A 22515-nucleotide genomic window follows, 5' to 3' on the forward strand; every position below is an offset into this window, starting at 1 on the left:
TTTCCAGTTGTTTTAGGTGTGAAGTTAGGTTGTCTATTCGATGTTTTTCTTGTTTCTTGAGGTAGGACTGTATTGCTATAAACCTCCCTCTTAGAACTGCTTTTGCTGCATCCCATAGGTTTTGAGTTGTCATGTTCTTATTGTCATTTGTTTCTAGAAATTTTTTGGTTTCCCTTTTGATTTCTTCCAGTAACCTGTTAGATATTTACAAACATGTTGTTTAATCTCCGTGTATTTGTGTTTCTTACAGTTTTCCCCTTGTAATTGACATCTAGTCTCATAACATTGTGGTCAGAGAAGATGCTTGATATGATTTCAATTTTCTTAAATTTACTGAGGTTTGATTTGTGACCCAAGATGTGGTCTATCCTGGAGAATGTTCCATGTGCACTTGAGAAGAAGGTGTATTCTTCTGCATTTGGAAGGTATGCCCTGAAGATATCAATGAGATCCATCTCATCTAATGTTTCATTTAAGACTTGTGCTTCCTTATTAATTCTCTGTTTTGATGATCTGTCCATTGGCTTGAGTGGGGTGTTAAAGTCTCCTACTATTATTGTGTTACTGTCAATTTCTCCTTTTATGTCTGTTAGTGTTTGTCTTATGTATTGAGATGTTCCTATGTTGGGTGCATAGATATTTACAATTGTTATGTTTTCCTCTTGGATAGATCCCTTGATCATTATATAGCATCTGTCCTTATCTCATGTAACCTTTTTTATTTTAAGGTCTATTTTTTCTGATATGAGGATTGCTACTCCAGCTTTCTTTTGCTTCCCATTTGAATGGAATATATTTTTCCATCCTCTCACTTTCAGCCTATATGTGTCTTGAGGTCTGAAGTGGGTTTCTTATAGACAGCCAATATATGGGTCTTCTTTTTGTATCCATTCAGCCAGTCTGTGTCTTTTGGTTGGAACGTTTAATCCATTTACATTTAAAGTAGTTACTGATATATATGTTCCTATTGCCATTTTCTAATTGTTTTGTGTTGATTTTGTAGATCATTTTTCCTTCTGTTGTATTTTTGGATTATACAAGTCCATTTAATATTTGTTGTAAAGCTGGTTTGGAAGTACTGAATTCTCTTAACTTTTGCTTGTCTGAGAAATTTTTTTATTTCCCCATTAATTTTGAATAAGATCCTTGCTGGGTATAGGAATCTTGGTTGTAGATTTTTCCTTTTCAGTACTTTAAATATATCCTGCCACTCCCTTCTGGTCTGCAGAGTTTCTGCTGAAAGATCAGCAGTTAAGCATATGGGGTTTCCCTTGTATGTTACTTGTTGCTTCTCCCTTGCTGCTTTTAATGTTCTTTCTTTATGTTTAGTCTTTGTTAGTTTGATTAGTATGTGTCTTGCATGTTTCTCCTTGGGTTTATCCTGTATGGGCCTCTTTGTGCCTCTTGGACTTGATTGGCTATTTTCTTCTCCATGTTGGGGAAAATTTCAACTATAATCTCTTCAAAATTTTCTCATACTCTTTCTTTTTCTGTTCTTATTCTGGGACCCCTATACTTTGAATGTTGGTGTGTTTGATATGGTCCCAGAGGTTTCTGAGACTGTCCTGAGCTCTTTTAATTTTTTTACTTTATTTTGCTCTTCAGAAGTTATTTCCACCGTTTTATCTTACAGCTCACTGAAACGTTCTTCTGCTTCAGATATTCTGCTATTGATTCTTTCTAGAGTATTTTTAACTTCAGTAATTGTGTTGTCTTTGTATGCTTATTCTTTAATTATTCTAGATCTTTGTTAATTGATTCTTGTATTTTCTCCATTTTGTTTTCAAGGTTTTTGATCATCTTTGCTATCATTATTCTGAACTTTTTTCCAGGTAATTTTCATATTTTCTCTTCATTTATTTGGTCTTCTGTGTTTCTAGTTTGTTCGTTCATTTGTACAGTATTTCTCTGCCTTTTCATTTTTTAAAACATGTCATTGTGTTTGAGGTCTCCTTTTCCCAGGCTTCAAGGAAAATTGATTTTTTTCCTTGAAGAAGGTTGAATTCTTTCTTCCTTTTAGTTTCTGCCCTCCTAAAGTTTGGTCCAATGGTTTGTGTGAGCTTTGTGTAGGGTGTTATTTGTGCTGAGTTTTTGTTTGTTTGTTTTTCCTCTGATGGGCAAGGCTGAGTGAGGTGGTAGTTTGCTGATGAATGGGTTTGTATTTTTGTTTCGTTTTGTTTTTGTTTTTCAAATTTTTATTTTTACTTTATTTTACTTTACAATACTGTATTGGTTTTGCCATACATTGATATGACAGACTGAAAGTGAAGGGCTGGAAAAAGATATATCATGCAAATAAAGACCAAAAGAAAGCAGGAGTGGCAATACTCATATCTGATAAAATAGACTTTAAAACAAAGGCTGTGAAAAGAGACAAAGAAGGCCACTACATAATGATCAAAGGATCAATCCAAGAAGAAGATATAAAAATTATAAATATATATGCACACAACATAGGAGCACTGCAATATGTAAGACAAATGCTAACAAGTATGAAAGGGGAAATCAACAATAACACCATAATAGTGGGAGACTTTAATATCCCACTCACACCTATGGACAGATCAACTAAACAGAAAATTAACAAAGAAACACAAACTTTAAATGATACAATAGACTAGTTAAACCTAATTGATATCTATAGGACATTTCACCCCAAAACAATGAATTTCACCTTTTTCTCAAGTGCTCACAGAACCTTCTCAAGGACAGATCACATCCTGGGCCATAAATCTAACCTTGATAAATTCAAAAAAATCAAAATCATTCCAACCATCTTTTCTGACCATAATGCATTAAGATTAGATCTCAATTACAGGAGAAAAACTATTAAAAATTCCAACATATGGAGGTTGAACAACACACTTCTGAATAACCAACAAATCACAGAAGAAATCAAAAAAGAAATCAAAATATGCATAGAAACAAATGAAAATGAAAACACAACAACCCAAAACCTGTGGGACACTATAAAAGCAGTGCTAAGAGGAAAGTTCATAGCAATACAGGCATACCTCAAGAAACAAGAAAAAAGTCAAATAAATAACCTAACTCTACAACTAAAGCAACTAGAAAAGGAAGAGTTGGAGAACCCCAGAGTTAGAAGAAGGAAAGAAATCTTAAAAATTAGGGCAGAAATAAATGCAAAAGAAACAAAAGAGACCATAGCAAAAATCAACAAAGCCAAAAGCTGGTTCTTTGAAAGGATAAATAAAATTGACAAACCATTAGCCAGACTCATCAAGAAGCAAAGAGAGAAAAATCAAATCAATAAAATTAGAAATGAAAATGGAGAGATCACAACAGACAACACAGAAATACAAAGGATCATAAGAGACTACTATCAGCAGTTGTATGCCAATAAAATGGACAACGTGGAAGAAATGGACAAATTCTTAGAAAAGTACAATTTTCCAAAACTGAACCAGGAAGAAATAGAAAATCTTAACAGACCCATCACAAGCACGGAAATTGAAACTGTAATCAGAAATCTTCCAGCAAACAAAAGCCCAGGTCCAGATGGCTTCACAGCTGAATTCTACCAAAAATTTCGAGAAGAGCTAACACCTATCCTCCTCAAACTCTTTCAGAAAATTGCAGAGGAAGGTAAACTTCCAAACTCATTCTATGAGGCCACCATCACCCTAATACCAAAACCTGACAAAGATGCCACAAAAAAAGAAAACTACAGGCCAATATCACTGATGAACATAGATGCAAAAATCCTTAATAAAATTCTAGCAATCAGAATCCAACAACACATTAAAAAGATCATACACCATGACCAAGTGGGCTTTATCCCAGGGATGCAAGGATTCTTCAATATCCACAAATCAATCAATGTAATTCACCACATTAACAAACTGAAAAATAAAAACCATATGATTATCTCAATAGATGCAGAGAAGGCCTTTGACAAAATTCAACATCCATTTATGATAAAAACTCTCCAGAAAGCAGGAATAGAAGGAACATACCTCAACATAATAAAAGCTATCTATGACAAACCCACAGCAAACATTATCCTCGATGGTGAAAAATTGAAAACATTTCCGCTAAAGTCAGGAACAAGACAAGGGTGTCCACTTTCACCGCTACTATTCAACATAGTTCTGGAAGTTTTGGCCACAGCAATTAGAGCAGAAAAAGAAATAAAAGGAATCCAAATTGGAAAAGAAGAAGTAAAACTCTCACTGTTTGCAGATGACATGATCCTCTACATGGAAAACCCTAAAGACTCCACCAGAAAATTACTAGAGCTAATCAATGAATATAGTAAAGTTGCAGGATGTAAAATCAACACACAGAAATCCCTTGCATTCCTATACACGGATAACGAGAAAGTAGAAAAAGAAATTAAGGAAACAATTCCATTCACCATTGCAACGAAAAGAATAAAATACTTAGGAATATATCTACCTAAAGAAACTAAAGACCTATATATAGAAAACTATAAAACACTGGTGAAAGAAATCAAAGAGGACACTAATAGATGGAGAAATATATCATGTTCATGGATCGGAAGAATCAATATAGTGAAAATGAGTATACTACCCAAAGCAATTTACAAATTCAATGCAATCCCTATCAAGCTACCAGCAACATTTTTCACAGAACTAGAACAAATAATTTCAAGATTTGTATGGAAATACAAAAAACCTCGAATAGCCAAAGCAATCTTGAGAAAGAAGAATGGAACTGGAGGAATCAACCTGCCTGACTTCAGGCTCTACTACAAAGCCACAGTCATCAAGACAGTATGGTACTGGCACAAAGACAGACATATAGATCAATGGAACAAAATAGAAAGCCCAGAGATAAATCCACACACGTATGGACACCTTATCTTTGACAAAGGAGGCAAGAATATACAATAGAGTAAAGAAAATCTCTTTAACAAGTGGTGCTGGGAAAACTGGTCAACCACTTGTAAAAGAATGAAACTAGATCACTTTCTAACACTGCGCACGAAAATAAACTCAAAATGGATTAAAGATCTAAATGTAAGACCAGAAACTATAAAACTCCTGGAGGAGAACATAGGCAAAACACTCTCCGACATACATCACAGCAGGATCCTCTATGATCCACCTCCCAGAATTCTGGAAATAAAAGCAAAAATAAACAAATGGGATCTAATTAAAATTAAAAGCTTCTGCACAACAAAGGAAAATATAAGCAAGGTGAAAAGACAGCCTTCTGAATGGGAGAAAATAATAGCAAATGAAGCAACTGACAAACAACTAATCTCAAAAATATACAAACAATTTCTGCAGCTCAATTCCAGAAAAATAAACGACCCAATCAAAAAATGGGCCTAAGAACTAAATAGACATTTCTCCAAAGAAGACATACGGATGGCTAACAAACACATGAAAAGATGCTCAACATCACTCATTATTAGAGAAATGCAAATCAAAACCACAATGAGGTACCACTTCATACCAGTCAGAATGGCTGCGATCCAAAAATCTGCAAGCAATAAATGCTGGAGAGGGTGTGGAGAAAAGGGAACCCTCCTACACTGTTGGTGGGAATGCAAACTAGTACAGCCACTATGGAGAACAGTGTGGCGATTCCTTAAAAAATTGCAAATAGAACTACCTTATGACCCAGCAATCCCACTTCTGGGCATACACACCGAGGAAACCAGAATTGAAAGAGACACATGTACCCCAATGTTCATCGCAGCACTGTTTATAATAGCTAGGACATGGAAACAACCTAGATGTCCATCAGCAGATGAATGGATAAGAAAGCTGTGGTACATATACACAATGGAGTATTACTCAGCCGTTAAAAATAATTCATTTGAATCAGTTCTGATGAGATGGATGAAACTGGAGCCGATTATACAGAGTGAAGTAAGCCAGAAAGAAAAACACCAATACAGTATACTAACACATATATATGGAATTTAGGAAGATGGCAATGACGACCCTGTATGCAAGGCAGGGCAAGAGACACAGATGTGTATAATGGACTTTTGGACTCAGAGGGAGAGGGAGAGGGTGGGATGATTTGGGAGAATGGCATTCTAACATGTATACTGTCATGTAAGAATTGTATCGCCAGTCTATGTCTGATGCAGGATACAGGATGCTTGGAGCTGGTGCATGGGGATGACCCAGAGAGATGTTGTGGGGAGGGAGGTGGGAGGGGGGTTCATGTTTGGGAACGCATGTAAGAATTAAAGATTTTAAAATTTAAAAAAAAAAGTTTAAAAAAAATAAAAATAAAAACAGCTTGAAAAAAAAAATTCCAACATATGGAGGCTGAACAATATGCTTCTGAATAACCAACAAATCACAGAAGAAATCAAAAAAGAAATCAAAATATGCATAGAAACAAATGAAAATGAAAACACAACAACCCAAAACCTGTGGGACACTATAAAAGCAGTGCTAAGAGGAAAGTTCATAGCAATACAGGCATACCTCAAGAAACAAGAAAAAAGTCAAATAAATAACCTACCTCTACACCTAAAGCAACTAGAAAAGGAAGAAATGGAGAACCCCAGAGTTAGCAGAATGAAAGAAATCTTAAAAATTAGGGAAGAAATAAATGCAAAAGAAACAAAAGAGACCATAGCAAAAATCAACAAAGCCAAAAGCTGGTTCTTTGAAGGGAAATAAGATTGACAAACCATTAGCCAGACTCATCAAGAAGCAAAGAGAGAAAAATCAAATCAATAAAATTAGAAATGAAAATGGAGAGATCACAACAGACAACACAGAAATACAAAGGATCATAAGAGACTACTATCAGCAATTATATGCCAATAAAATGGACAACGTGGAAGAAATGGACAAATTCTTAGAAAAGTGCAACTTTCCAAAACTGAACCAGGAAGAAATAGAAAATCTCAACAGACCCATCACAAGCACGGAAATTGAAACTGTAATCAGAAATCTTCCAGCAAACAAAAGCCCAGGTCCAGATGGCTTCACAGCTGAATTCTACCAAAAATTTCGAGAAGAGCTAACACCTATCCTACTCAAACTCTTCCAGAAAATTGCAGAGGAAAAACTTCGAAACTCATTCTATGAGGCCACCATCACCCTAATACCAACACCTGACAAAGATGCCACAAAAAAAGAAAACTACAGGCCAATATCACTGATGAACATAGATGCAAAAATCCTTAATAAAATTCTAGCAATCAGAATCCAACAACACATTAAAAAGATCATACACCATGACCAAGTGGGCTTTATCCCAGGGATGCAAGGATTCTTCAATATCCACAAATCAATCAATGTAATTCACCACATTAACAAATTGAAAAATAAAAGCCATATGATTATCTCAATAGATGCAGAGAAGGCCTTTGACAAAATTCAACATCCATTTATGATAAAAACTCTCCAGAAAGCAGGAATAGAAGGAACATACCTCAACATAATAAAAGCTATATATGACAAACCCACAGCAAACATTATCCTCAATGGTAAAAAATTGAAAGCATTTCCCTTAAAGTTAGGAACAAGACAAGGGTGTCCACTTTCACTGCTACTATTCAACATAGTTCTGGAAGTTTTGGCCACGGCAATCAGAGCAGAAAAAGAAATAAAAGGAATGAAAATTGGAAAAGAAGTAGTATTTTTGTTTTGTTTGTTGTTTAGATGAGGTGTCCTGCACGGGATATTACTGATGGTTGGGTGACACTGGGTCTTGTATTCAAGTGGTTTCCTTTGTGTGAGTTCTCACTATTTGATACTTCCTAGGGCTAGTTCTCTGGAAAAGGCAATGGCAACACACTCCAGTACTCTTGCCTGGAAAATCCCATGGGTGGAGAAGCCTGGTAGGCCGCAGTCCATGGGGTTGCTAAGAGTTGGACACAACTGAGCTACTTCACTTTCACTTTTCACTTTCATGCATTGGAGAAGGAAATGGCAACCCACTCCAGTGTTCTTGCCTGGAGAATCCTAGGGACAGGGGAGCCTGGTGGGCTGCCATCTGTGGGGTTGCACAAAGTCAGACACAACTGAAGCGACTTAGCAGCAGCAGCAGCAGGGCTAGTTCTCTGGTAGTGTAGAGTCTTGGAATCAGTGCTCTCACTCCAAAGGCTCAGGGTTTGATCTCTGGTCAGGAATGAAGATTCCACAAGTGGTTTGTTATGGCATTAAGGGAGAGTAAAGCAAATATCCAAAAATGAGAAACCAAAGATGAACCCTAGACCAATGAGAGTTACAAAATCAAGCAAATAATAATTAAAATAATGGAATATACACATATACACCCAAGAGCAAAGTGAAAACAGTCCAACAAAAATAAAGTACAGTAGATTGATCTGTTGAACAAAGAAAATAAAAAATTATATTTACCAGTTAAGAACAAAACTAGTAAGCAGAAACTGGGAAACAAAACTAAAGCAAGGTGCCAGGTGAGGAATAAAGCAATTGGGAAAAAAAAAAAAAAAACAACTAACAGACTTGTTGAGAGGAAAGGAAAGAAAAAAAAGAAAGAAAGAAAGGATAGATATGCAAAGTTAAATAGAGGTAGATGAAGAAGGTTTATATGCATTAAAGATTAAATGCCAGGAGAAAAGAACAGTAGGAAAGGCAAACCAAGGAATAAATGTAGACAAATTATAATAGGTTAAAAAAAATTAAAATTATAGAAAAGAGAAAAAAAAAAAACAGAAGAAGAAAGAAAGAAGGGAAAAAAAGGAAAACTCCACACAACTGCAAAAGCCCAATGTAGAGGTGAGGTTTATAACAACAATAGAAAGTGTGACTGAATATACACATATGCATATACACCCATAAGCAAAGTCAAAACAGTCCAACAAAAATTAAGTACAATAGATTGACCCAATGAACAAAGGAAACCAAAAATTTTATCTACCAGAGCAAACCTAATTAAAGCACAAACTGGAAAACATAACTAAAGCAAGGTGCCAATTGGGAAATGAAACAATGAAGATAAAACTAACAAATATGTTGAGAGGAAAGGAGAGAAAGAAAAGAAAGAAAGAATAGATATGCAAAATTAAATAAAGGTATATAAAGAAGATTTATATAAGTTTAAGATTAACTGCAAGGGATAAAAAACAGTAGGAAAAGCAAACAAATGAATAAATGTAGAAAAATAATAATAGGCTTAAAAAATTAAAAACTAAAATTAAAAAAAGAGGAAAAGTCCACACAACTGCAAAAGCCCAATATAGAGGCAGAAGTTTATGACAACAATAAAAAATGTGACTGAGGAAAAAGAAGAAGAAAAAAAAAAGCTCAAAAGCTTAATTGGGTTTGTTAGTGCTAATAAAATCTACAACCACAACAGAGGGGGGAAAAAAGAAAAAAAAACAACGAAAAAGATCCAAAATAACCTACAGAACAAGTTAAAAAATAAGAATAATAAATATTTTTCTTGAGTCACTGCTGTCAGAGTCCTTTCCCGCATAGGGAATCACAGTCCACCTTACCTCTCTAGGATGTTGTCCAACACTGTACTGATTTCTGTACCTGCTGTGGGGGCTGCTCAGATTCTGATCTAGTCCTACTCCTCTGTGTTCTTGCCTCCAATGTCCACAGCTATCAGAGTTAGAGTGTTTTCTTTTGTGGGAGCTCTCAATTACCTTTTATATATTCTATAGATACAGAATCTGCCTAGTTGACTGTGTGAATTTAATCTGTAGCTTGTACCGCTGGTTGGAAGGTTTTGGGTCTTCTTCCTTAGTCACACCACCTCTGGGTTTCAACTGTGGTTTTATTTCCACCTCTGCAGGTGGGTCGTCCACTGAGGTTTAACTCCTGAGGCTGCCCCGAAGGGCTTGGCTTTGTCCTTATGAGGGCCAGGTGTGGAGGTGGTGCAGATGCTTGGGTGCAGGGGCTCTGGCAGGACCAGGTACTCAGAGGGATTGGTGGCTAGGGTAGTAGGAAATAAAGATTGCTTCCATGTCCTAGCTACTGTAAATAGTGATGCAATGATATTGGGGAACTTGTACCTTTTTCAATTGTGGTTTCCTCTGGGAAATGACCAGTAGTGGGATTGTTGAGTCGTATGGTAGTTTTATTCCTTGTTTTTTTTTTAAGGACTCTCCATACTGTCATACATAGTGTCTGTATCAATTTACATTCCCACCAACAGGGTAGGAGGGTTCCCTTTTCTCCACACCCTTTCCAACATTTATTGTTTGTAGATTTTTTGATGATGGCCATTCTGATCAGTGTTAGGTGATATCTCATTGTAGTTTTATGTACATTTCCCTAATAATGAGCAATGCTGAGCATCTTTTCATGTGTTTATTAGCCACCTGTATGTCTCCTTTGGAGAAATATCTGTTGAGATATCCTGCCCAATTTTTTGAATCAAGTTCTTTGTTTTTGTTATTATTGTGTTGTTGACAGAGCAAGATTTTAAGAACTGATGTTTGCATGTATTTGTGGCACATATTTTTAAGTAAAATTTTATGTTGTGTGCTATATATGAAAGTTTTAGATACAGGAAAGATTTAAATTGATTTAATTGTTTTTTAATGCCAATCATCATAATACTGGTTTGAGTTGAGAAAAGTGGTTAGAGTTCATCAGGATCAGTTTTCATATATCTTCAACTTTAATGAGAATGTATATTTAAATTAGTGTAGGTGGTTGTTCTGTATCCCAATTATTTTGATCATGTTTCAGTTTTCATTAAATAAATATATGATTACATCATAATTTAAAACACTAAGTGGTACCCATTCGTTCTTTTAATAAACTCATGCACACTGCTTAGTGGGTCACTGGGCCATGTCCTGTGGATACAACAGTGAATAAGACAAATGTGAAGAAGCATTTTCTATCTCTTTATTCATTTAAAAGGAAGGGGAGTTTGGAGGAGAATGATACATGTATATGTATAGCTGAATCCCTTTGCTGTTCACCTGAAACTCAGAACATTGTTAATTGGCTATACTCCAATACAAAATAAAAATTAAAAAACAAAACAAAGAAACAAAAAAAGAAATAGACAACTTTACTTGCAAAGCAGAAATAGAGACACATATATAGAGAACAGAAGTATGGATACCAAGCCAGAAAGGCTGTGGTGGGATGAATTGGGAGATTCAGATTGACATATATACACTATTGATACTATGTATAAGATTGATAAAAATAAGAACCTACTGTGTAGCACAGGGGACTCTACTCAATGCTCTGTGGTGACCTAAATGGGAAGGAAATCCAAAAGGGAAGGGATACATGTGTGGGTATGACTGATTCACTTTATTGGATAGAAGAAATGAACACAACATTATAAAGCACATAGTCCAATAAAAAATTTTTAAAATAATCAAAAGAATTAGGAGAATGATGTTAAAAGACAATAAATCTAAAATCCTTCACAAAACTCATAATTCAGTCCAGAGCAGTAAATACATTATAGAATACCCTTTTTAATGAGCTTTTCACCTCTTTGTTCCTTAAGGAATAGATTAATGAGTTCAGCATGGGTGAGACAATATTATTTAATATTTGCACTGTGGCACTGAGAAAAGGGTTGGGTGTGGGCTGCAGATAGATGATGATTACAGGTCCAAAGGCACAAAGAATGGCAGTGAGGTGGGCACTGCAGGTAGAGAAAGCTTTCTGCCTGCCCTCTGCAGAACGGATCCTCAAAATGGCAATCCCAATGCATGTGTAGGAGACACAAACACTCAACCAAAGCGTTAAAGCCAGAAAGCCAACATTAGTGGAACCCACTGTCTGGGCCAGGGAGCTATCAGCACAAGCCAGGGGTAAGATAGCAGGAATGTCACAGAAGAAGTGGTCCACTCTATTGGGGCCACAGTAGGGTAGCTCAAAGGTAAAGGATATCAGGATGGTAGCCTGAAGACAACCTACCAACCAAGCTGCCATGACCAAACCGACACAGACTCCAGGTCTCATGATGAGCATATACCTCAGTGGGTGACAGATGGCAACAAAGCGATCATAAGCCATCACAGAATAGAGGCAGCCTTCCGTAGAACCCAGGAAATGATAGAAGAAGAGCTGAACAGCACATCCCTTATAAGATATGGCTCGGCTCTGGCCAGAGAGATAGAATAGCATCTTGGGACAGGTGACAGAAGGGAACAGCATGTCCAAAATCGATAGGAGTCCCAAGAAGAAGTACATGGGAGTGTGAAGGGTCGAGGAGGAGACAATTACTAGAAGGATGAGCAAATTGCCCAGCAGGGTCAAGGGGTAAATGAAGGAGAAGATGACAAGGAGCACAGTTTCCAGTCCCTCTGTCTGAGGTATTCCCAGTAGGATGAACTCACTCAGCTCTGTGTGGTTCCTCATGTTCTTGGGAGCAAGGTCTAGGGGAGACCAAAGACAGGAAAGCTCAAATGTGGAGGCTGATTGTTGACAGACACAACACCAATACATTCATCCATCATCACTCAATCCTAATGGAAATCAACATTGAATATTGAAAGGACTGTTTCTGAAGCTGAATCTCCAAAACTTTGGCCACCTGATCTGAAGAGGTGACTCCTTGGAAAAGACCCTGATGCTGGGAAAGATTGAAAGAAAAAGGAGAAGAGGGTGGTAGAGGAAGAGATAGTTAGAAAGCATCACCGAGTCAATGGACAAATGAACATGAATTTGAGCAAACTTTGGGAGATAGAGAAGGACAGAAGAACCAGGCATGCTATAGTCCATGGTGTGGCAAAAAGTCCGATATGCTTAGGTACTTAACAGCAGCAAAATTTATTTAAACATAAAGACGGCATTAAAATTGAGAGTTAGAAATTCTGCCAAGAACATTGAAGGCCTAGTACATACTTTCTTGGTGGTTCAGCCATGTAGGATCTGCCTGCAATGCAGGAGAACCAAGAGATTAGGGTTGGATGCCTGGGTAGGGAAGATCCCCAGGAGAAGGAAATGGCAACCCACTCCAGTATTCTGGCTGAGAAAATCCTACACACAGAGGAACCTAGTGGGCTATAGTCTATCAGGTCGCAAAGGAGTCAAATATGACTTAGCCACTAAACTACAACTTTATGGCAATAGATGGCCCAGGGGTAGACATAGTAGAGGTTCCTTTCCAATTTCTATCTTTTGAACCCTTCTCATATCTTTTCCAACTTGCTTTAACTTTTCCAACACTGAGGTCTTCAAATCATAGATCTATCCATGAATTCTGCTGCCAAAAATCCTATCTAGCTCTAACTCTATTTTTATTTTATTTTGGTGGTAATGATACGTGAGAGTGGGTGAGAGTCAGTTTTTTTTTTTTTTTAAGAATAAATTTTGGGCACTTACAAGGCAAAGAGGGAACATAACTGGCTGGTGCTATTGAGTTGAAAGTCAGTTTTCTCTCCTTCTGCAGGAGAAGGAAGCAGCCCTGTCCTGCTAAACTCCCATCAGCTTGCAGTCTGCTGGTAGATCTCCAGAATTCTTTTTTCTGATCACTTTCAAATAGAATGCCAAAAATCTCAATGTGCTTTATCTCTTGCAATAATTACCTCTTTGACTCTAGGAACTGTAATAATTCCCAAACAAGCTTTAAGTAACTTTGGTCTTCCTTTGGGTATTAATCCCCCTAGTCAGAGATCCTATTAAGCAAGGAAGCAATTAACTGCTTGTTATAATTTTACCTTAGTAACTAGACAGAAAGAGAGTGAAGGAAACTGATTAAAGGTGAAATCTTTTATGATTTCCTTTGTAAAATATACTTCAGTGGAATAATATAATAATTTAAAAATTCATTTGGCATATATATCATGTATTTATAGGTACATTTATGTATTTACTGCTTTTTCATGTGTATGTGTTGCTTTAATTAATGAATTATTTTATTATTTGAGGCAAAAGGATTGATCTATTCAAGAGATAGTAATTGGGTTAGCTCAGAAAATTAATGCAATTGATGAAAAACTAAACTCATGGAAGGCTAGAAACTAGAGCATCTCCTCAACACTAAGAACTTGTGGTGCATCCTCAGGGCCCTGCCAGCAGGTGATTCAACCTCAGCTGCCCATTGCTTCTGAGAGCCTCAGATCCAGATTCAAATTTGCTAAATCTCATGTCCATCTCTGTGGCCATGGTACATGGTACAGTGGATTAGAGATGGGAAGTCCTCCAAAGGGTAGGGGAAATAAAGGCCTATTGCCAGGAGTAAGGGCTTCCTTGATAGCTAAGTTGGTAAAGAATCCACCTGCAGTGCAGGAGACCCCAGATCAATTCCTGGGTCAGGAAGATCCGCTGGAGAAGGGATAGGGTACCCACTCCAGTATTCTTGGGCTTCCCTGTGGCTCAGCTGGTAAAAAATCCACCTTCAATGCTGGAGACCTGGGTTTGATCCCTGGGTTGGGAGATTCCCTGGAGAAAGGAAAGGCTACCCACTCCAGTATTCTGGCCTGAGAATTCTATGGGCTGTATAGTCCGTGGAGTCTCAAAGAGTCAGACATGACTGAGCGACTTTCACTATAGGGGTAAGAAACAAACCGAGGTCAAAAAGAACTTTCAGCTGTGACTTGAAATATGTGTCTTATAGTACTCAGCATCTGTTCAACTTTCTTGGATAAATGCCTGGGATACCCAATAAATATTTGGGATGACGATTTCAAATTCCTCACTGAATACATTCATTGACTTGCTTACTTATACATACACTGATCCAGTTATCTCACAAATAGTGGATACCAATTATATCAGGCAGGGCATTAATTGTTTTCCAGGAGAGCCAGAAATGTTAAGGCTGTGTGGTTAAACATACTCCCTCTGTTCAAGAAAGTTAGAGTCTATCTGAAAGGAAAAGAGTATATAGACGACAGTCTTATTTAAACGTTGTAATTCTCTGATGACACCTCATACAGATGAGGAAAGTTGGGGTCCAAGAACTTAATTTGCCCAAAATCACGGAGTTTACTCTGAAAGGAACTAGGATTTGGTCTCTTATTTAGGACTTTGCCCCTAGTTTCTGACCACAAATTTTCAATATTTAAGGAGCATCTAGGTAGTTAGATTATTTCAAGTATATCTGGATTTCAATATAAAAAGTAAGCTTAATATTTTTGTTCATATCTGACTAATAATAAAAGAATGTCCAAGTTAATAATTCTGCCATCTTATTTATCCTTAATTACTTTAAAAGTTTTAGATAGTGATTGATGACTTGAAAAAAAATGTAGAGGCTATATAAATTAAAAAAATGAAAACTATGCTTTTGACTAGGAAGTAAACACCATGACATTGACCTTGGTCTATAAGAGTGTTTTCAAAGGAGATATAAGCCATGGACTATTTTAGAAACCAAGCCAGATGTTTCAGAATCAAGGTTGCATGTGCTAAATCAACATCACAGTCAAACTGAAAACACAAATATTCTACATTCAGTGAAGATACTTTGTGCAGAATAAATAGTTATCAGATCTCAAGAGGGCAGAGTTCAATAAATAAGTTTTCTTTTTTTTTTAATTTTTATTTTTTACTTTTTTTTAAATTTTAAAATCTTTAATTCTTACATGCGTTCCCAAACATGAACCCCCCTCCCACCTCCCTCCCCACAACATCTCTCTGGGTCATCCCCATGCACCAGCCCCAAGCAAGCTGCACCCTACGTCAGACATGGACTGGCGATTCAATTCTTACATGACAGTATACATGTTAGAATTCCCATTCTCCCAAATCATCCCACCCTCTCCCTCTCCCTCTGAGTCCAAAAGTCTGGTATATACATCTGTGTCTTTTTTCCTGTCTTGCATACAGGGTCGTCATTGCCATCTTCCTAAATTCCATATATATGTGTTAGTATACTGTATTGGTGTTTTTCTTTCTGGCTTACTTCACTCTGTATAATTGGCTCCAGTTTCACCCATCTCATCAGAGCTGATTCAAATGAATTCTTTTTAACAGCTGAGTAATACTCCATTGTGTATATGTACCACAGCTTTCTTATCCATTCATCTGCTGATGGACATCTAGGTTGTTTCCATGTCCTGGCTATTGTAAACAGTGCTGCGATGAACATTGGGGTACATGTGTCTCTTTCAATTCTGGTTTCCTCGGTGTGTATGCCCAGAAGTGGGATTGCTGGGTCATAAGGTAGTTCTATTTACAATTTTTTAAGGAATCGCCACACTGTTCTCCATAGTGGCTGTACTAGTTTGCATTCCCACCAACAGTGTAGGAGGGTTCCCTTTTCTCCACACCCTCTCCAGCATTTATTGCTTGCAGATTTTTGGATCGCAGCCATTCTGACTGGTGTGAAGTGGTACCTCATTGTGGTTTTGATTTGCATTTCTCTAATAATGAGTGATGTTGAGCATCTTTTCATGTGTTTGTTAGCCATCCATATGTCTTCTTTGGAGAAATGTCTACTTAGTTCTTTGGCCCATTTTTTGATTGGGTCGTTTATTTTTCTGGAATTGAGCTGCAGAAGTTGCTTGTATATTTTTGAGATTAGTTGTTTGTCAGTTGTTTCAGTTGCTATTATTTTCTCCCATTCAGAAGGCTGTCTTTTCACCTTGCTTATATTTTCCTTTGTTGTGCAGAAGCTTTTAATTTTAATTAGATCCCATTTGTTTATTTTTGCTTTTATTTCCAGAATTCTGGGAGGTGGATCATAGAGGATCCTGCTGTGATTTATGTCTGAGAGTGTTTTGCCTATGTTCTCCTCTAGGAGTTTTATAGTTTCTGGTCTTACATTTAGATCTTTAATCCATTTTGAGTTTATTTTTGTGTACGGTGATAGAAAGTGATCTAGTTTCATTCTTTTACAAGTGGTTGACCAGTTTTCCCAGCACCACTTGTTAAAGAGATTGTCTTTACTCCATTTTATATTCTTGCCTCCTTTGTCAAAGATAAGGTGTCCATATGTGTGTGGATTTATCTCTGGGCTTTCTATTTTGTTCCATTGATCTATAGATAATCCCCTCTCCCGCCCTGCAAAGACCACGACCAACCACCAGACCACCACGGGGCCCCCAGCGCCTTCACCCAGATGCCCCTCGCGGAGGAAAGTGAGGCAGTTTTCTTCCCATAGGGGCTCTCCCGGGGGTATTCATCCCCTTTGTCATCAGGAGGTGACAAACTCAAGTCCACTTGGGACCTTAAAAGCTGAGCGAGCTAAGAATCAGTGCTTGTGCTCAGCCGATGAGTCGTCTCCAACTCTGCAACCCCAGGGACTGTAGCCCGCCAGGCTGCTCTGTCCATGGGATTCTCCAGGCAAGAATACTGGAGTGGGTTGCCATTTCCTTCTCCAATTAAATAAGTTTTCTGTTTTAAATTTCCTCTAGAAAGTACAAAAATGTTCCAGAATTATCACAAGCAACAAAAAATGAATGGCAAGTTGTATTTTACCTGCATTTTTCATCAAATTTGCTTTTATACTAATAAATTGTTATTTTTAAGTCACTAAGATTTGTGATTGTATTTCATGAATCAGTAGGTTACTAATACATTAATTCTTGGCCTTGAAGCTGAACCTATAAAGGCAGCTTTCAGTCATCCTTTTTTTTTTTTTTTTAAATTTCTGGACTGCCCTGCAGGGGCCATCTGGGGCGGGACAGCCTGGACTGTGCCCTCCCAGGGTCCAGTCATCTTTTTTTTAAAGCAGCTTCTTAAAATATATTTGAAAGTTAAAAATTGTCCATATGTTAGGTGTACAACTTGATGTTGTCATATATGTATGTGATGTAAAATGATCACTTCAATCAGATAATTAACATTACCATCACCTCACAGAGTAACCACTTCCTTTCCTTTTTCATATTACTTTTCTTTCCTTTTTGTTCTCTTTTTTGTGTGTCTGGTGAGAACACTTAAGACACTGTCTTAGGAAACTTCAACTATTCAATACAGTTTGGTTAACTATAGTCGACATGCTGCCTATCATCTCTATAGAATTTCTTCATTTTGAGTAAGCAAAGCCTTATACCCAAGTTATTTGTGTTAAATGTAGATTCTGTGCATGTCTTGAATATATTAAATATTTACATTTAATAAATAGAACTTTTATTTTATTTATTTTTATTTTAATATAAATTTATTGATTTTAATTGGAGGTTAATTACTTTACAATGTTGTATTGGTTTTGCCATACATCAACATGAATCCCCCACAGGTATACACGTGTTCCCCATCCTGAACCCCCCCCCCCTCCCTCCCCGTACCATCCCTCTGGGTCGTCCCAGTGCACCAGCCCCAAGCATCCGGTATCATGCATTGAACCTGGACTGGTGATTCATTTCATATATGCTATTGTACATGTTTCAATGCCATTCTCCCAAATCATCCCACCCTCTCCCTGTCCCACAGAGTCCAAAAGACTGTTCTATACATCTGTGTCTCTTTTGCTGTCTCGCATACAGGGTTATCATTACCATCTTTCTAAATTCCATATATATGCATTACTCTACTGTATTGGTGTTTTTCTTTCTGGCTTACTTCACTCTGTATAATCGGCTCCAGTTTCATCCACCTCATTAGAAATGATTCAAATGTATTCTTTTTAATGGCTGAGTAATACTCTATTGTGTACCGCAGCTTTCTTATCCATTCATCTGCTGATGGACATCTAAGTTGCTTCCATGTCTTGGCTATTATAGACAGTGCTGCAATGAACATTGGGGTACATATGTCTCTTCAATTCTGGTTTCCGTGGTGTGTATGCCCAGCAGTCAGATTGCTGGGTCATAAGGCAGTTCTATTTCCAGTTTTTTAAGGAATCTCCACACTGTTCTCCATAGTGGCTGTACTGGTTTGCATTCTCACCAACAATGTAAGAGGGTTCCCTTTTTTCCACACCCTCTCCAGCATTTATTGCTTGTAGATTTTTGGATTGCAGCCATTCTGACTGGCATGAAATGGTACTTTATTGTGGTTTCAATTTGAATTTATCTGATAATGAGTGATGTTGAGCATCCTTTCATGTGTTTGTTAGCTGCCTGTATGTCTTCTTTGGAGAAATGTCTATTTAGTTCTTTGGCCCATTTTTTGATTGGATCGTTTATTTTTCTGGAATTGAGCTGCAGGAGTTGCTTGTATATTTTTGAGATTAGTTGTTTGTCAGTTGCTTCATTGGTATTATTTTCTCCCATTCTGAAGGCTGTCTTTTCACCTTGCTTATAGTTTCCTTTGTTGTGAAGAAGCTTTTATGTTTAATTAGGTCCCATTTGTTTATTTTTGCTTTTAGTATTAGTTTTTTATTTACATTTTACCCAGCAAAGCCAAGTATTCAGCATTTTAATTTTCTTTAATTGATGAGAAGCACATCAAAAAGCAATTATACCAAGAAGCATCTCAGCCTTTAGGAAATTTAATTTATTAAAGACTAACGTTTGTTTATACTGTTCATACTGTTCATGGGGTTCTCAAGACAAGAATATTGAAGTGGTTTGCCATTCCTTTCTCCAGAGGACCACATTCTGTCAGACCTCTTCAACATGACCCCCCATCTTGGGTGACCCATGGGCATGGCTTAGTTTCATTGAGTTAGACAAGGCTGTGGTCCTAGTGTGATTAGATTGACTAGTTTTCTGTGAGTATGGTTTCAGTGTGTTTGCCCTCTGATGCCCTCTTGCAACACCTACCATCTTACTTGGGTTTCTCTTACCTTGGACATGGGGTATCTCTTCATGGCTGCTCCAGCAAAGTGCAGCCACTGCTCCTTACATTGGACGAGGGATATCTCCTCACTGCCGCCCCTCCTGACCTTGAACGTGGAATAACTCCTCTAGGCCCTCCTGTGCCCATGCAGCCACTGCTCCTTGGACATGGGGTAGCTCCTCCTGGCTGATGCCCCTGACCTTGGACGTGGGGGAGCTCTTCTTGGCCACTGTCCCTCAGGCATGGGATCTTCCCGGCTTCTGCTCCTGACCTTGAGCATGGGGTAGCTCCTCTCGGCTGTGCTCTGTGCGCTGTCGCAGCTACCTGCACTCATGAACAGTATGAAAAGGCAAAATGATAAGATACTGAAAGAGGAACTCCCTAGGTCAGTAGGTGCCCAATATGCTACTGGAGATCAGTGGAGAAATAACTCCAGAAAGAATGAAGGGATGGAGTCAAAGCAAAAACAATACCCACTTGTGGATGTGACTGGTGATAGAAGCAAAGTCTGATGCTGTAAGAGCAATATTGTATAGGAACCTGGGATGTCAGATCCATGAATCAAGGTAAATTGGAAGTGATAGAACAGGAGATGGCAAGAGTGAATGTCGACATTCTAGGAATCAGTGAACTAAAATGATCTGGAATAGGTGAATTTAATTCAGATGATCATTATATTTGCTATTGCAGGCAGGAATCCCTTAGAAGAAATGGAGTAGCCATCATGGTCAACAAAAGAGTCCGAAATGCAGTACTTGGATGCAGTCTCAAAAACAACAGAATGATCTCTGTTCGTTTCCAAGGCAAACCATTCAATATCATAGTAATCCAAGTCCATGCTCCAACCAGTAATGCTGAAGATGCTGAAGCTGAACGGTTCTATGAAGACCTACAAGACCTTTTAGAACTAACACCCAAAAAAGATGTCCTTTTCATTATAGGGGACTGGAATGCAAAAGTAGGAAGTCAAGAAACATCTGGAGTAACAGGCAAATTGGGCCTTGGAATACAGAATGAAGCAGGGCAAAGACTAATAGAGTTTTGCCAAGAAAATGTACTGGTCATGGCAAACATCCTCTTCCAACAACACAAGAGAAGACTCTACACATGGACATCACCAGATGCTCAATACAGAAATCAGATTGATTATATTCTTTGCAGCCAAAGATTGAGAAGCTCTATACAGTCAACAAAAACAAGACCAGGAGCTGATTGTGGCTCAGATCATGAACTCCTTATTGCCAAATTCAGACTTAGATTGAAGAAAGTACGGAAAACCACTAGACCAGGTATGACCTAAATCAAATCCCTTATGATTGATTATACAGTGGAAGTGAGAAATAGATTTAAGGGACTAGATCTGATAGACAGAGTGCCTGATGAATTATGGACAGAGGTTCATGACATTGTACAAGAGACAGGGATAAAGACCATCCCCATGGAAAAGAAATGCAAAAAAGCAAAATGGCTGTCTGAGGAGGCCTTACAAATAGCTGTGAAAAGAAGAGAAGTGAAAAGCAAAGGAGAAAAGGAAAGATATAAGCATCTGAATGCAGAGTTCCAAAGAATAGCAAGGAGAGATAAGAAAGCCTTCCTCGGTGATCAATGCAAAGAAATAGAGGAAAACAACCGGATGGGAAAGACTAGAGATCTCTTCAAGAAAATTAGAGATACCAAGGGAAGATTTCATGCAAAGATGGGCTCGATAAAGGACAGAAATGGTATGGACCTAAGAGAAGCAAAAGATATTAAGAAGAGGTGGCAAGAATACACAGAAGAATTGTAGAAAAAAAATCTTCATGACCAAGATAATCACGATGGTGTGATCACTCACCTAGAGCCAGACATCCTGGAATGTGAAGTCAAGTGGGCCTTAGAAAGCATCACTACGAACGAAGCTAGTGGAGGTGATGGAATTCCAGTTGAGCTGTTTCAAATCCTGAAGATGATGCTGTGAAAGTGCTGCACTCAATATGCCAGCAAATTTGGAAAACTCAGCCATGGCCACAGGACTGGCAAAGGTCAGTTTTCCTTCCAATCCCAAAGAAAGGCAATGCCAAAGAATGCTCAAACTACCGCACAATTGCACTCATCTCACATGCTAGTAAAGTAATGCTCAAAATTCTCCAAGCCAGGCTTCAGCAATATGTGAACTGTGAACTTTCTGATGTTAAAGCTGGTTTTAGAAAAGGGAGAGGAAACAGAGATCAAATTGCCAACATCCGCTGGATCATGGAAAAAGCAAGAGAGTTCCAGAAAAACATCTATTTACACTTTATTGACTATGCCAAAGCCTTTGACTGTGTGGATCACAATAAACTGTGGAAAATTCTGAAAGAAATGGGAATACCAGGCCATCTGACCTCCCTCTTGAGAAACCTATATGCGGGTCAGGAAGCAACAGTTAGAACTGGACATGGAACAACAGACTGGTTCCAAATAGGAAAAGGAGTATGTCGAGGCTGTATATTGTCACCCTGCTTATTTAACCTATATGCAGAGTACATCATGAGAAACGCTGGGCTGGAAGAAATACAAGCTGGAATCAAGATTGCCTGGAGAAATATCAATAACCTCAGATATGCAGATGACACCACCCTTATGGCAGAAAGTGAACAGGAACTAAAAAGCCTCTTGATGAAAGTGAAAGAGGAGAGTGAAAAAGTTGGCTTAAAGCTCAACATTCAGAAAACGAAGGTCATGGAATCTGGTCCCATCACTTCGTGGGAAATAGATAGCGGAATAGTGGAGACAGTGTCAGACTTAATTTTTTTTGGCTCCAAAATCACTGCAGATGGTGACTGCAGCCATGAAATTAAAAGACGCTTACTCCTTGGAAGAAAAGTTATGACCAACCTAGATAGCATGTTGACAAGCAGAGACATTACTTTGCCAACAAAGGTCCATCTAGTCAAGGCTATGTTTTTTCCAGTGGTCATGTATGGATGTGAGAGTTGGACAGTGAAGAAAGCTGAGCACTGAA

General features: G+C 37.9%; 1 protein-coding gene across 1 annotated transcript; it reads right to left on the reverse strand.

The window, feature by feature from the left end:
• Window positions 1-11348: 11348 nt before the first annotated feature.
• LOC108634667 (olfactory receptor 148-like) lies at window positions 11349-12278 on the reverse strand. Its single transcript, XM_018044729.1, has one exon. It carries the CDS (start codon window positions 12276-12278, stop codon window positions 11349-11351), a length of 930 nt encoding a protein of 309 aa, XP_017900218.1.
• Window positions 12279-22515: the final 10237 nt, after the last annotated feature.

Source organism: Capra hircus, unplaced genomic scaffold (genome assembly GCF_001704415.2).
Source record: "Capra hircus breed San Clemente unplaced genomic scaffold, ASM170441v1, whole genome shotgun sequence".
NCBI lineage: Eukaryota > Metazoa > Chordata > Mammalia > Artiodactyla > Bovidae > Capra > Capra hircus.

Coding starts and splice junctions, on each gene's coding strand:
- LOC108634667 (XM_018044729.1), bottom strand. CDS start 12,278: ATGAGGAACCACACAGAGCTGAGTGAGTTCATCCTACTGGGAATACCT.